Source organism: Hypanus sabinus, chromosome 5 (assembly GCF_030144855.1).
Source record: "Hypanus sabinus isolate sHypSab1 chromosome 5, sHypSab1.hap1, whole genome shotgun sequence".
Taxonomy (NCBI): domain Eukaryota; kingdom Metazoa; phylum Chordata; class Chondrichthyes; order Myliobatiformes; family Dasyatidae; genus Hypanus; species Hypanus sabinus.
In genome coordinates, this window is record NC_082710.1 from 92,606,401 (window position 1) to 92,621,079 (window position 14,679).

The following is a 14,679-nucleotide window of genomic DNA, read 5'->3' on the forward strand; positions in this document are numbered from 1 at the left end:
AAAAGGAATTCTAGCATTTGTGACTTAACCAGCTTAAAATGTAGCTGCTAATAGCAGGATAGTGAAGTACAGAGTGAGATAAAAGAGCAGAACTAGTGATCATGAAGGATTATAGAGCCGGAGGAAGTGACAGGAAAGAGAAGAGACTTGAACACTTACATGAGATCTATTCAAGGCTTTGTCAAGCTTGGAACTTGTGATCCCAGGAATAAAGGGTCAATTAAATATAGCTAAGGTTAAGGTACAGCCAATAGAATTTTTCAATGAAAGAAGCATTCACTCAATTTTCCCTATGCAGTGCATAATTTATAATTATTATCAAAGTTAATAGTAGCAATAAGTTGATGTATAACCAATTTCTGTCTTATAACTATATCATGTCTGTCAATCATTCTTTGGCAGAAATCCAAGAGATTTCAAGCTAACTTGCCATTTCCAGTATAATCATTTTTAACACATTATAGGTTGATAATTTCAAGTTTAATATCATGGTGGATGTGGAGAAGATGTTTCTTTTTGTGAGAATGTATAAAACTAAGAATCGTTTTTTTTAAAATAGGGGTTTACCATTTAAGACAGAGTTGAGGCAAAATGTTATCCGTCAAGTGGTTGTGGTTCTTTGGAACTACCAACAGAGTGGTGAATGCAGAAACTTTGAATGCTACTATATCAGAGTGAGATAAATGCTTGATAGACAACAGTTTGAAATGTTGCCACAGATAGAAACGTGCAAATGAGGCCATGATCTTATTAAATAATAGTGGCTTTGTCTGTTTGTCTAATCTTATTGTCATTTTAAATTTATAGTCTACGTAAATTATCTTGGTATATTAAGGAAATGAAATTATTGACTTGGATGACAGTATCATCTCACATTAATAAAATGATTGTGAGAAATGCAGGATATGCAGTACTATGTAAAAGTCTATATACAGTAGCTAGAGCACTTAAGGCTTTTGCACAGTACAAATTGTCAACGACAAGCAGAGAGTGAGTTTTTAAATCTGGCAGGAGCAAAGAATGTTGGGAATGCTGATGACAGTGTACCCTGGGAGAGGAGTGGGACAGGTGGCAAAGAAGGAATGCCAGGGGTGAGGAGAGGTGCTGGTGCAAACACACCCAGCCCTGAGACACCAGGGCAGGTCATTTGATTCATTTATTGATCACTACAGAATGTCTCTCTGCTCCCACCCCTCTCCCTTCCCTTTTTTCCCAACCCCTTTCCCACTCTCACTCCACAAAAGAGACCCATATCAGAATCGGATATCAGGTTTATTGTCACTCAGGTACGTCATGAATTTTTTTGTGGCAACAATATACTGCACTACCTAAAATTACTACAGTACTGTGTGAAGACCTTGGACACTCTAGCTATATACAGACTCTTGCACAGTACAGTATTCTTGATTTTTCATATTAAAGCAGATGAGTAATTAAGAAAAGGCTACTTACTCTGGCAGGAAATCATTGACAAAAGATCACCAATTTCCATTTCCATTAGGAGAATAATGAAGTGCCTTGATCCAAAGGACTGTTAGTATGTTTTGCCAAGGAGTAGATGAGTCATAAACCACTCTTAAGAAAAAAATGGAATAAATAGTTGTGAGAGGAAACTGCAAAACTATAATGAAAGAGGGGTTAATTTCTTTATGCACAGCTTTTATTAAATGGTATGCTGAATGCCCTTCTGATATTGTGCTAAATAGTCTAAAAGCAGAAATACCCTGGGATCATAATTTCACTTAGATTTGTCCTGGGTCAGTCACCATCTCTGATTGCTAATGTTATCAGATTTCTTCTTTTATTAATTATATCAACATCCCGAGTATCCATTGTGAAGTTTTGCACTATTGAGAATTTATGACTTCAAGATTCTGGCTAACTGATCTTTCAGAATTGGTAGGAATGAGTAATAACTAAGGTACTATCGGTATTGCTACATCCAGACTACATGGAAAAACAATACATTTTCACTCCCAAATCATAAGTAAGTATTTCATTTTACCCAGTTGAGATCTTATGTGATCACCAGTTGATCAAGATGCCCAGGAACTGCAGTCGGACAATTATTTAACTTAATTTCCAGAAGAAATTAGACTAACTGGAAAATACTCATGGGCTGCATTTGGACTTTGACATTGTAATTGGATTAGAATTTATTTGTGAGTTTAGGAATATGGCTTCAAGGTTAATCTATTTGGTCTCCGGGGACTCTGAGCTGATCTGTATCTTATCTCCTAAATGAGTCAATACAAAAGTAGTCCAAGCAAACTGTCCTCGTAATTTACCCCTCAGCTGCATCTTTCCCATATTGATTAAAAAATGTTGACGCCTTGTGTTACTGTGGATAACGTAGCGGTTAGTGTGACGCTATTAAAGCTCGTGGCATTGGAGTTTGGAGTTCAGTTCCAGCACCATTGCATGGGATCTCTGTACATGCTTCCCATGGAATTCCTGGGTTTTCCCCAGGTACTCTGGTTTCCTCCCAGAGCCCAGAAACATATTGGGTAGGTTCATTGGTCCTGTGATTAGGTTAGGGTTACTCAGGGTTGTTGGGATTGCAGGAGAGTTGTGACTCGATTTAGCACTGCATCACTGAATCAAATAAAATGAATAAATAAAGTTTAATATTATAAAATACTTATAAAAGCAGATTTAAAATACTTATTAAGCAGATTTTTCATTTTTTTATTTAAACTTTATGTCTGCTTTCTCCTTGGTAGTTAAACAAAATTATCCTTTTGGATGTTGGTTTCCCTCTCAAAGTTAGAAGTTGTTACCTATCTCTGATTGTCCTTGAAAAGATGGTGGTGACCCGTAAGGCATAGAAGCAGAACTAGGCCATTTGGCCCATCGAGTCTGCTCTGCTATTCAATCGTGGCTGATTATTTCCTCTCTTAACCCCATTCACTTGCATTCTTCCCATAACCTTTGATGCCCTTACTATTCAAGAACCTATCAACTTGTGCTTTAAATATACACAATGACTTGGCGTCCGCAGCTGTCTATGGCAATGATCCACCTCTTCTTGAACTGCTGCAGTCCTTCTGGTAAAATGTCCTTATACAGCCTTTGAATGGTATGATCCAGGATTTAGATCCATCACAATGAAAAACTGGCAATATATTTCCAAGGCCAGATAGAGTGTGCCTTGGAAGGGAACCTGCAAATACTTGTGCTTCACCTATGGCCTCGTTCCCCAAACCTTCCTGAGATGGAGGTTGCTGATAATGGAACGGCTGTCAGAATAACCTCGGCAAGCAGGCTTTGTGCACTTTACAGATGGAATATACTGCAGCCGTGGAATGATTAGATAGGAACTTTATAACTTATTTATAGTAGAGAACATCAAATGTAAGTTAGTTACATTCTGGTTCTATTTACATACTTTCATCTCAGGAACAAGCAAACCCGAATTGATCAGATTGCAGTTATATTTTTTAATAACTCAAATCATTGGGGAGGGTGAAAATTGTTTCCAAATTGCATCCTAAGATGGAGAATTATCTTATAATTTTACAGTAGTCTGAGGCAAAGTTCTGAATCACTAATGACATTTTATTTTTATTTTAATAATTCAAATCAGGATACGTTGAAGAAATGTGTAGTGTGCCATGTCCATCTGACTGTAAGCTCAGCGATTGGTCAAACTGGTCACCGTGCAGCAAATCCTGTGGAAGCGGAATACAGGTCAGATCCAAGTGGTTACGGGAAAAGGCGTATAATGGAGGTCGTCCGTGCCTTAAACTAGATGTGAAGAATCAGGTGAGCTGTAACAAGTGATCGACAATGAGGCATTATTATAATCTGAGAGTTCATTGTCCAATGAATCAAACTAACAGGTGTGGTGGGACGTTGGAAAGTCACTGGTTTGGCATTCAAAGCCTGGACACTACCGACAGAGAAGCATGACATAATTACTCAGAACAGTGGCTTGGTTATTAAGATTTATATAATAAAATCTGTAATGAGAATGCTATTAATCAATGATGCAGCTATGGAACTACCAGATTATTGTTTAAAAAAATCATTTTGTTCAGTGATGTCCTTCAGAAAATCTACTACCCTTATTCAAATGTGTCTCCTTGCTTGTTGATGCTGTTAATTTTAAAAGTCTCATCTGTTATGGTTTTAGACAGGATTTCACAAAGTGGGATCCATGGACCCCTTTCTTAATGGTATTGCTCCATGGCATTAAAAAATGCTCGGAACCCCTGTTTAAAGGTGATGCCCACTTCTTGTGAATGCATAAACAAATCTCAGATTACTTTATTTAATGGTGTTTAAATTGATAATTTTTTTCAGTTTCTAAATTGGCAATTTCAGTTTAATTGTTCATATTACATTTTGATTGCTGCAAAGCTATGCTATAACTGTGTAGCTATTCAGAATGATGCGTGTGCTCCTTTATTATACACCCATTCATCTGTCACTTGTGCTTAAACTCCATTGTTTTATTCCACACATCTTATTTCAACCTCTAACTATTCAGCCACCAATAAAAACTATATTTTGGTAAAGGAGTATTGATTATCTAAAGGAACACTCTTCCATCACTTGTAGATCTTTATTGAAGTTCACTTTGCAAGCAGTTTTGCTCAATGGAATAAAATTAATCACTGGAGGAACAGATTATGCAGAGCGACGAAAGTGAGTTTTTGTGGAGAATAGCTAGGGTGACAAACTTGAACTGACAAGATTTGGCCTCAGAGCTTAGAGTGGGCCTGATAAAAATTGGCAGTGGTTATGTGGCTGATGGTTGAAGAGAATTTAAGTGCATTCTGTAAGCGAAAAGCACCGGGTTGTGAAGGAATGGCTGAGTGAGTATGAGGATATTGACCTGAACCATGGTTCACTTGAAACTACTTTTGCTTATTTGAGTTTCCTGCCTTTATTTGGCAGGATGGTCTGTTATCTAGAAATTGCATGTGGGAGATTTGGAAATAGGTTAATCACAGATTCTCCAGAGGTGGTGCACTATAAAGGAGGATGAAGGATTTAAAACTACATATTAGAGGTGATTACCTCAGAGCTAGAGAAGAAAAGTGCAGTAGTAGAAAGAAAATGGTTGACCTTTTCATATTAGTACATGAAATACATCCCATAAGAAGAAATAAAATGTACCTTTCTGTGCACTTCCCCTGGATATCAAGGACATTGTGTTAACAGTGCAAAAGCAAAATAGAATTCTTTGCAAAGCTACTAGTGTTAGTAAAGCCATGCAAACAAAATACTGTAAAACTTAACACAACTTAAGATTCAAATTTTTCTACTGAGCACCCAAAGTATCATTTGTATTGCTGACAGTCTAGGCAATATGACAAGGCTGTTAATTGTGAATCATTTACAAAAATTTATATTAACCAATCTACTTGGACACTGTTTAAAATACTCCAAGAATTAAGTACTATTCAAGCACAACTCCAGCTATATTTCATTAGGAGCTTGTGAAGATTTAGTATTTCACCAAGGACACTTGCAAATTTCTACAGATGTACCAAAGAGAGCATTCCAACTGGCTGCATCGACATCTGGTATGGGGGGGTTGGGGGGGGGATGTTACCGCACAGGATTGAAATAAACTGCAGTGAGTGTAAACCTAGTCAGCTCCATAATGAGCACTAACTTCTGTGGTATCCAAGTCATGTTCCAAGTGATCCAAGTGATGCCTCACAAAGGCCGCATCCATCATTAAGGACCCCCATTTCCCAGCACATGTCTTGTTCTCATTGCTACCATCAGGAAGGAGGAACTGCAGGGTTAACAAATTTCATGACATGTGACGGTGATGTTACACCTGATTGTGATTCTGAGGTGCATTGTTCTCACAGTATCCGAGGCTCAAAAAAGCCTGGATGGAAATACAGAGCATATTGAAGAGTTACCTGTTGAAAGCATGGCCTGAAGGTAAACAAGAGCTATCACTTGTGCTTAGACATGTGTGATAGCTTCATGCAGCTCTTCAAATGTGTATAATACAGTGACACTTTTGTATCAAACACTTGATTTCAACTGCAGTTGCAATCTGAAGCTAATTTAAGCTTCAGGCTTTCAAGTGTTTTTTTATAATCTTTTATTGCATCTTGTCACTTAAAATAACTCCAATCTTGAAGGATGATAAATATGTGATCATGCAAAGAGTGTATATTTAAAATGAAGGATTAATTAGCTTGATTTTTTTGCTTTATTAAGTGTAATATATAGGCTCACAGGTTTTGTGATAAATATCCGAAATACCTGTGCTGTACTAGTTGGAGTGTTCACTGATTCCTTTAAGCTCTCGATTTGGCTGTCTAAGGTACTCACCTGCTTCAGGCAGGATTCAGTTATACATGTGCCTAAGGAGAACTTGGTAATCTGCCACAACAACTATTGTCCTGTTGCATTTACATCCACTGTGATGGATTGTTTTGAGAGGCTGGTGATGAAACACACCAACTCTTGCCTGAGAAGTGACTTAGATCTGCTGTAAATTTGCCTACCAGCACAAAAGGTCAACAGCAGATTCCACTTCAATGACTCTTCACTTAGTGCTAGAACATTTGGGCAGCAAAGATATATGCATTATGATGCTGTTCATCAATTATAGCTGGGATTCAATACTATCATCCCCCCAAAACTAATCAATAAGCTTCAAGACTTTGGCCTCAATACCTCCTTGTGCAACTGATCCTCAGTTTCCTTACTTGCAGACCCCAGTCAGTTTGGATTAGCAAAAACATCTCCTCCACAATCTCTATCTGCACAGGTACATCACAAAGCTATGTGCATAGCCCCCTGCTCTGCTCACTTTACACTTATGACTGTGTAGCTAAGCACAAATGCCACATTTAAGTTTGCTGATGAAATCACAGTCAGTCATTCTGGAAATTTACATACATATTGTTGTGCTATTATGCTATTGCTTAATGCTATTATGTAGTGATTTTAGGATGATAACCAGATGTGGATATTACTGTCGGGACAATGTATACTCTGTTCATGTTCCATCATCTTTCAATTTCCTCTTTTAATTCAGCATATTTCTGTTTTTGACATTATTGGTTTCTGTAAGTCCTGTGTGTCTGGAATGGTTATGTCTATCAAGTAAGTTGTTCTCACTTGTTTATCATGTCTTATCATATCAAGACGGCTATTATCAATTGGTCTATCTCTACTAATGGACCTATCGTAATATAATTCGTAGGACTCTGACTCTAAACCTAGATCAGATTGTATTTATTCTAAGATAAGGTGGCTTTTATGAGTCTATATTTTAAAATAAGATTTTGGTAATTGCTGTTTGCCACTTGATTGTGCCAGTGTAAATAATCAAACTGAGTTAAACTGCAGCAGGATCCTGTAATGTATTGGATTGTTTCTGGCTTTTCTTAGCATTTCCTGCATTTATTGTCTTGAATTTGTTGGTAATTTATTAACCACTTAGTCCTGTATTGCTACAAGGAATCCCCCTGGTTCTAGGAAGAGATCTGTTAATCTGAGCCAGGTGTTTGATGCTTCCTTGTCGAAATCCAGTCTGCTCAGATTGTGGGGATGTCTTCCATGGAGGGTCATGCTCTTCCATTGGTTAACTTTTTCTTCAATAGTGATAATGACTTCATTGTCCTGGGTTGTGCTCTCACTCAAGTTTAGTGGTGTGTTCTTCATATTAGAATTTCATATGCTCGCATGGAGTGCTGAATCCTGCTTTCATTGATGTAAATATATCTGTCAAAGTTTTATCTAGCTGTGGTGCAGATTTTTAATGTCTGGTATTCCTCTTCCTCCTTCTATCCTAGGTAGTGTTCATATAAGTGTAATTGATGTTTACTGAACTTTATCATTTCAATTCTTGTTTTTATTGTAAATTTTCCAGATCTTTTTTGGAAAAGATTTTATGCCTAAATAATACAGTAATATGGGTGTAGCAAAGGTGTTTATTGTCTTTGTTATATTTATACTGTTGAGCTCTGTTTGACAGATTTTCTTATGCCTTGGATAAAATTCTGTTGAAAGCTTTCACGTTATCACACTATGATCTATTTTCATTACTTGTTGATATCCCAGATACTTATATGTTTCATATTCATCCATCGATTGTATCTAGTCCAAAGTTCATGTTGATGTCTTTTGAAATATTCTATAATTTGAATAAATTGCTTTAGGTTTACTGATGAAGTATATCTTTTTAAATCATCCATGTTTAGAAAGTGTATCAAGGTATAATTCATTTGATTGTCTCTGATTTGATAGTCAATTTTCATCTGATTCAGTAAATTGGAGAGCAGGTTTAAAGCTAGGCAAAACCACAGTGGGTTTGAAGAGTTGTCTTGGAAAATGCCTCGGTTTATTTGATAAAGGTGGTTGTTGGTTTTGTTCTTAGTATTATTATTTTCATTTTCTTTTTGTATTTGCACAGTCTTTTGCACATCGCTTATTTCTCTGTCCTCTTGGGCGCAGCCTTTAATTGATTCTATTGTGTTTCTTTTATTTACTGTGAATGCCTGCAAGAAAATGAATCTCATTGTTGTGTATGGTGAGATACATGTACATTGATAATAAATTTACTTTAAACTTCAGAAATCAGGGTTGTGTAAATGATACATGGACAGCAAAAATGAAGTCAGACTTGTTGCTGCTATCATCACATCTGCCCATGTACCTGCAGACGGTATTCCATCATTTTTACTGCAGGAGGAAGAAATTGGAATACACCAAAATTAAGTTTGGAGATGAGACTCTCATCAAGAAGGAGGTAATCCAGCATCTATGCCAGGACTGCCAGACTCAAACACAGTTATTTCCCCAAGCAGTAAGGCTGATCACTACCTCCACCCACTAACCCACCCCTCCACACCACAACCACTATTACTTTATCATATTGTTATTGTGTTCTTAATCTGATTGTGTTTTTTGTATTGCATTGGAGCTGGAATAACTGGTAGTTTGCTCTCTTTTATGCTTGTGTATTAGAAATGACATTAAACGTTCTTGATATCAATATTGAGTTGAGCTTAGAAAATACAAAATAGAATATTAATGCTAAACGTAGACAAATAATAATCTAGGATTGGTTTACCATTTTTCTCCCCTTGCCCAGTAAATTTCAGATAGATTTGCTCTGATTTGAAGAAAAGCCTGGAAAAACACTAAGTTCACATACCTTAACAGTATCTACAAAGATTTCGGTCTGAATGTAAGATAAAAAAAATTGGAAATAACTACTAATATAAGCATAGGCATTTTAAATATTATTCTCATGTCAGGAACACAATGTTCTACCATTGGCATCTATGGCCTATTTATCAGTCAATTTAGTAGTGATTAGTGGTTTTAAATTTAAAATGTTAAAGGTCCAGAATTCCCGGGCAGTAACAAATCCCCTCTGACCAACACTCCTACACAGGTCCACTTTTAACTGGACTGAATTTTCAACCAGTAGCATTCTTGATTAAACCTGTATCCAAACTGATCTGTAGTTCTGCAGGAATGTTTTAATTTTAATTGACAACATGTGGCAGAAATTGAATAAATTGAATCCACACAAATGGGCGGCACAATGGTGCAACTAATAAGGCTGATGGTGCCAGAGACTCGGGTTCAAATCTGAACCCAGGCTCTGTCTGCATGGAGTTTGCACCTTCTCCATGTCACCAAGTTATTTTCCTCCAACATCATAAAGACGTGAGTTGGATTAATTGGCTTCTCTAAATTATCCTCAATGAATGGTCAAATCTGTTGGTAATTGATGAAAATATGGAAAGATTACATAAGGGATTAATCTAGTTGACTGTAAGTGAGTGGTTGCTGATCAATGTTGATGTGTTCAGCTGAAGAACCAGTTTGTCTATCTTTCAATAGTTCATTCGTTTGACAGCTGGTTAACCTCCCCTACCCATAGCAGATTGTCAAGGTTCTCAATAATTAGAAAGTTTTACACAGATGTCACAAAATCAACAAACATTCTCATCTGTAAATACTCTTAATAAAAAGTTAAGAAAATAGTCATTAAAAACATTTAGGTGCAAACAAATCCATTTAAGATCTGCCATCACTGGGAAGTCCCGAGATGCCTGTGATCTGTGAAACCCGGAAACCAACTGAAGTCCAGAACTTCCATGGTCATTCTGTGGAAACTTGATCTTCCTAATGATTAGCATGGAAAACAGTAACATTACTTCTGAAAATGTGGACCATCAAAATTAGCTTAGTGCAGTCAATGATCATAATTATTGTGTAATTACTAGTTCCTATCTATCTTCCCATCTTCAGTTATTTAACAATAAAATTGACTCTGATTTACCCGTACAGCTTAGATGAGGAAAACGAATATTTGTTGAAGCAGTCCTGGGAGCAAGGCAAAATTGTGTACAATTAACCTATAAATCTAAGTTCTATTTAATTTTCATAAAGTAGTCTAATAGTTGAAGTATTGTTATCAAAAAAGCAGTATTTTTTATTTGAGGACAGGCATTTGAATATCAATAGCTTTGAGCTTAAAACTCTGCTATCTTTATCCATTCAGGGCTAGTTACAACTCCAGACCTCAGAGCATTATGGTTAGCTCTTTGCTTTCCTTGAAATGAATCTGCAGGCCAATGTGCAATTACTCAAACAATGAATTCTGGCTAGGCCAGTGTGAATTAGTAAAAAAAATGGAATGGTGTGTGTTTCTCAGCCTGTAAAGAGGTAGTTTATTCAAGAGGGAGGATGAGCAGCTAGAAGTCATGGTGCACATTGGCACCAATGACATAGGTAGAATGGGAGAGGAGGTCCTGAGAAGTAAGTATTGGGAGTTAGGAAAGAGGCTGAAGACCAGGACCTCCAAGGTGGGAATTGCTCGATTACTCCTAGTGCTATATGTTAGGGCAGGAATAGGATGATAGCACAGATGAATGCATGGCTGAGGAAGTGGTGCAGGGAGCAGGGTTTCAGGTTCTTGGACCATCTTCTGAGGCACTGGTGACTTGTACAAGAGGGACTGGTTGCACCTGAACTGGAAGGAAACCAATATCCTCACTGGGAGGTTTGTTTGTGCTACCAGGAGGGTTTAAACTAGTTTGGAAACAGGATTGGGACCAGAGCACCACATTTGAAAGTGGAGGGATGGAGAGGAAGATAAATGTCAGAGCCAGTAAAGTCAGGCAGGAGCAAAGTAATAGATATGATAGGATGCAGAGTCTGACGTGTGTATATTTTAATAGGAGTATAATGGGTATAAAGGTGGTGAAATTGTGGAATCTGTTGCCACATGCAGCCCTGGAGGCCGGGTCGTTTGGTGTATTTAAGGCAGAGATTGATAGGTTCTTGATTGGACATAGCATCAAAGGTTATGGGGAGAAGGCTGGGAACTGGGGTGAGGAGGAGATAGAAAAAAAGGATCAGTCATGATTGAATGGTGGAGCAGACTCAATGGGCTAGATGGCCTAATTTTGCTCCTATGTCTTATGGGTAAAGGTGATTAACTTAGAGCATAGATCAATACATGGAACTATGATGTTGTGGCCATTACAGAAACTTTGCTGAGAGAGGGATAGGAATAGGTGCTTAATGTCCCAGTGCTTTCATGTTTTATAAAAGATTGAGAGGTAGGTAAAACAGGTCAGGGTAGCTGCACTGCTATTCAGGGACAATTCACAGCTACATTCAGAGGGGATATAATGGAGGGCTTGTTCATCGACTCTATATGGTTTGAGCTCAAAAATAAGAAGGGTGTAATCACTCTGATGGGATAGCACTAGAGACTCCATCATGTGTGTGTAGGCTTCCGTTAGTCTCAATAAGCCATGGATTTATGCCTTGGAAAGTTCCAGGGCGCAAGCCTGGGAAGGGGTTTTTTTTATGGAAGACCGACAGTTGCCCAAGCTACAAGTCTCCCCTCTCCACATCACCGATGTTGTCCAAGGGTGGACAACTTATTAACCACCATAGCCACCAGGACATTGATGAACAGATATTCAGGCAGATTAAGGGAAGGTGTAAAAACAATAGGGTTGTTATTTTAGAAGATTTCAACTTCGCTAATACTGTATAAACTGGGATTTCCCGCGTGCAAGAGGTTTAGATAAGGCAGAATTTGTTAGGTACACCCAAGCAGGTTTCTTAAACCAATAGGAGAGACTGTACTGAAGTTCATGTTGGATAACGAGTCTAACCAGTTCACTGACATTTCAGTGGGTTAACAGTTCGGGAACAGTGACCACAACTCCTTAAATTTTAAGGTAGCTATAGATGTGGATCTTGAGCGAGAGTATGAAATTGGAGCAGGGCAAAATAGAAGAGCATTGGGCAGGAACTAGGGAGAGTTAATTGGGAACAGCTATTTTTGGGCAAGTCCATATCTGAGCATTTGACATGTGGAGGGTGTTTAAAGTCCAACTAGACAAAGTGCAGGAGAAGTATCTTCCATTCAGAAGAAAGGACAAGGATGGCAAGATAAGCAAACGAGGGAGGTGATGAATTTAGTCAAGAAGAAAAAGCAGAAGTGTGTAAAGCTTAGAAAGCTAGATTCAAACAGAGCCCTTGAGGATTATAAAGAAGCCAGAAGAGAACTCAAGAAGGGAATTAGGAAAGTCAAGGTAGACCATGAAAAGCCCTTGGCAAGATAGATTAAAGATAATCCCAAGGCATTCAGAATGTACATGGGGTGGGGGGGGGGACATTTGCTTTGATGTGGAGACTGTGGGTGAAATCCTTAATGAGTACTTTACATCGATATATTCCAAGGAGAAGGATGCAAAAGATAGGGAGATCAGTGCTGAGCATATTGATATGCTAGGGTATTTTGAGATAAAGGAAGAGGTGGTGTTGGGTCCGTAAAAGAGCATTAAGGTGGATGTCCCTAGGGCCTGATGGGATATAACACAGGTTGTTGAGAAAGTCAAGAGAAGAGGTTACTGGGAGGCCTTAACCAACATGCCTTCTCTGGCCACAGCTAAGGCCCTTCAGGACAGGTGATTAATTTTGTTCCATTGTTCAAGAAGGTAATCAGCAATAATCCTGGAGTCTATAGACCAGTGCAGCTCATGTCAGTGGCAGGGAAGTTACTGGAGAGAATTCTTCAGGATAGGATCCATGAGCATGGTCTAACAGGGGACAGCCAGTACTAACTTAATTGAGCTTTTTGATGAGGTGATGAGGGTGATAGATGAAGGTGGAGCTGCTGATGTTATCTACATTGATCTTAGTAAGATGTTTGACAAGATCCCTCATGGGAGGCTCATCCAAAAGATTAAGATGCATGGGATCCATGGTGCTTGGATTCAGAACTGGTTTGCTCATAGAAGATAATGGTTGAAGCGACTTGCTTTAGCCAGAGGTCTGTGAATAACAACATTCCTAAGAGACCTGTACAGAGATCTCTGCTGTTTCTGAAATATATAAATGATCTGGATGAAAATGTAGATGGGTGTGTTAATAAATTTGCAGATGATACAAAGATTGATGTTGTGGATAGCGTTAAATACCAGCAATGGGATATAGATCAGTTGCAGATTTATATGGAGAAATGGCTCATGGAGTTAATCTGGCCAAATGTGAAGAGTTGCACCTTGTAGGTCAAATTTAATGAGACAGTACACAGTTAAAAGCAGATCCTTAATGGTATTGATGAGCATATGGACATTGGGTGTCCAAGTTCATAGTTCCTTGTAAGTGGCTACACAGGTTGATAGGGTGGTTAAGAAGGCTTATGGAATGCTTGCTTTTGTTAGTCAAGCCATTAAGCTCAAAAGTCAGGAAGTCAAGTTGCAGCTTTATAAAACTCTAATTAAGCTCAATCTGGAGTATTGTGTATAGTTCTGGTTACCTCATCATAGGAAGGATGTTGACGCTTTGGAAAGGTTCCAGAAGAGGCCTACCAGGATTTTGCCTAGAAAAGAGGGTTTGAGCTATAACAAGAGATTGGACAAACTTAGGTTATTTATTCTGGATCAGCGGAGGCTGAGGGGATCTCAGACAATCTAATCTAGAACCCCAACTCCTCCTCTCAAGTCAAGGAGTCACAGCAGTGTTTACACTTTCTGAGGAGACTGAGGTAAGCAATTCTCCCTGCCCCCATTCTAACAACTTTCTACAGGAGCACTATCGAGACTGTCCTGTCTGGCCCCGTCATTTTGTGGTACAGAGGCTGCAAAGTATCGGACTTCAAGACTCTACAAAGGATATTGTAAAGGAGATTGTCGGTGCTTCCCTCACCCCTACTTGTGACATTTTTTGGGAGCGTTGCAGACAAGTGGCCCAAAGCATTGTTGAGGATAGTTACTGTCCATCCTACAATCTATTTGACCCAGTATCATCAGGAAGGGGGTACAGGAGCATCAGGACTAGGACTGCCAGACTAAGTAACAGCTTCTTCCCTCAGGTTGTGAGACTAACAACTACCCTGCCACCAGCAAGGGTTGGTCACTGGGACAGTGAGCTGTTCACTGTTTGCCTGTGCTTTACTACATGTATTTTGAGTTGTATTTTCACTTATTTATGGTATCATATGTTAGTTTACGTGTTGTGTGTGATATATGTTGTGAGGATGCACCATGATCCAGAGGAATGTTGTTACGTACAGACGGGTTACAATAAACTTGAATTTGAACTTGGAAGATCTGATGGAGATCTATAAAAATTATGAAAGGAATAGATACAGTAGACAGACGATATCTTTTTCCCAAAGTTGAAATCTCTAAAACCAGAGGGCATGCATGT

General features: G+C 38.5%; 1 protein-coding gene across 5 annotated transcripts in view; it reads left to right on the plus strand.

Annotated features, from left to right (window-relative positions):
• thsd7ba (thrombospondin, type I, domain containing 7Ba) overlaps positions 1-14,679 on the plus strand; it is a 969,622-nt gene that overhangs the window by 698,101 nt on the left and 256,842 nt on the right. For all 5 annotated transcript variants that reach the window (XM_059970235.1, XM_059970236.1, XM_059970238.1 and 2 more), the window contains exon 15: positions 3,587-3,765. In XM_059970235.1, the coding sequence (XP_059826218.1) occupies positions 3,587-3,765 (179 nt within the window). The remainder of the gene's footprint in view (positions 1-3,586; positions 3,766-14,679) is intronic.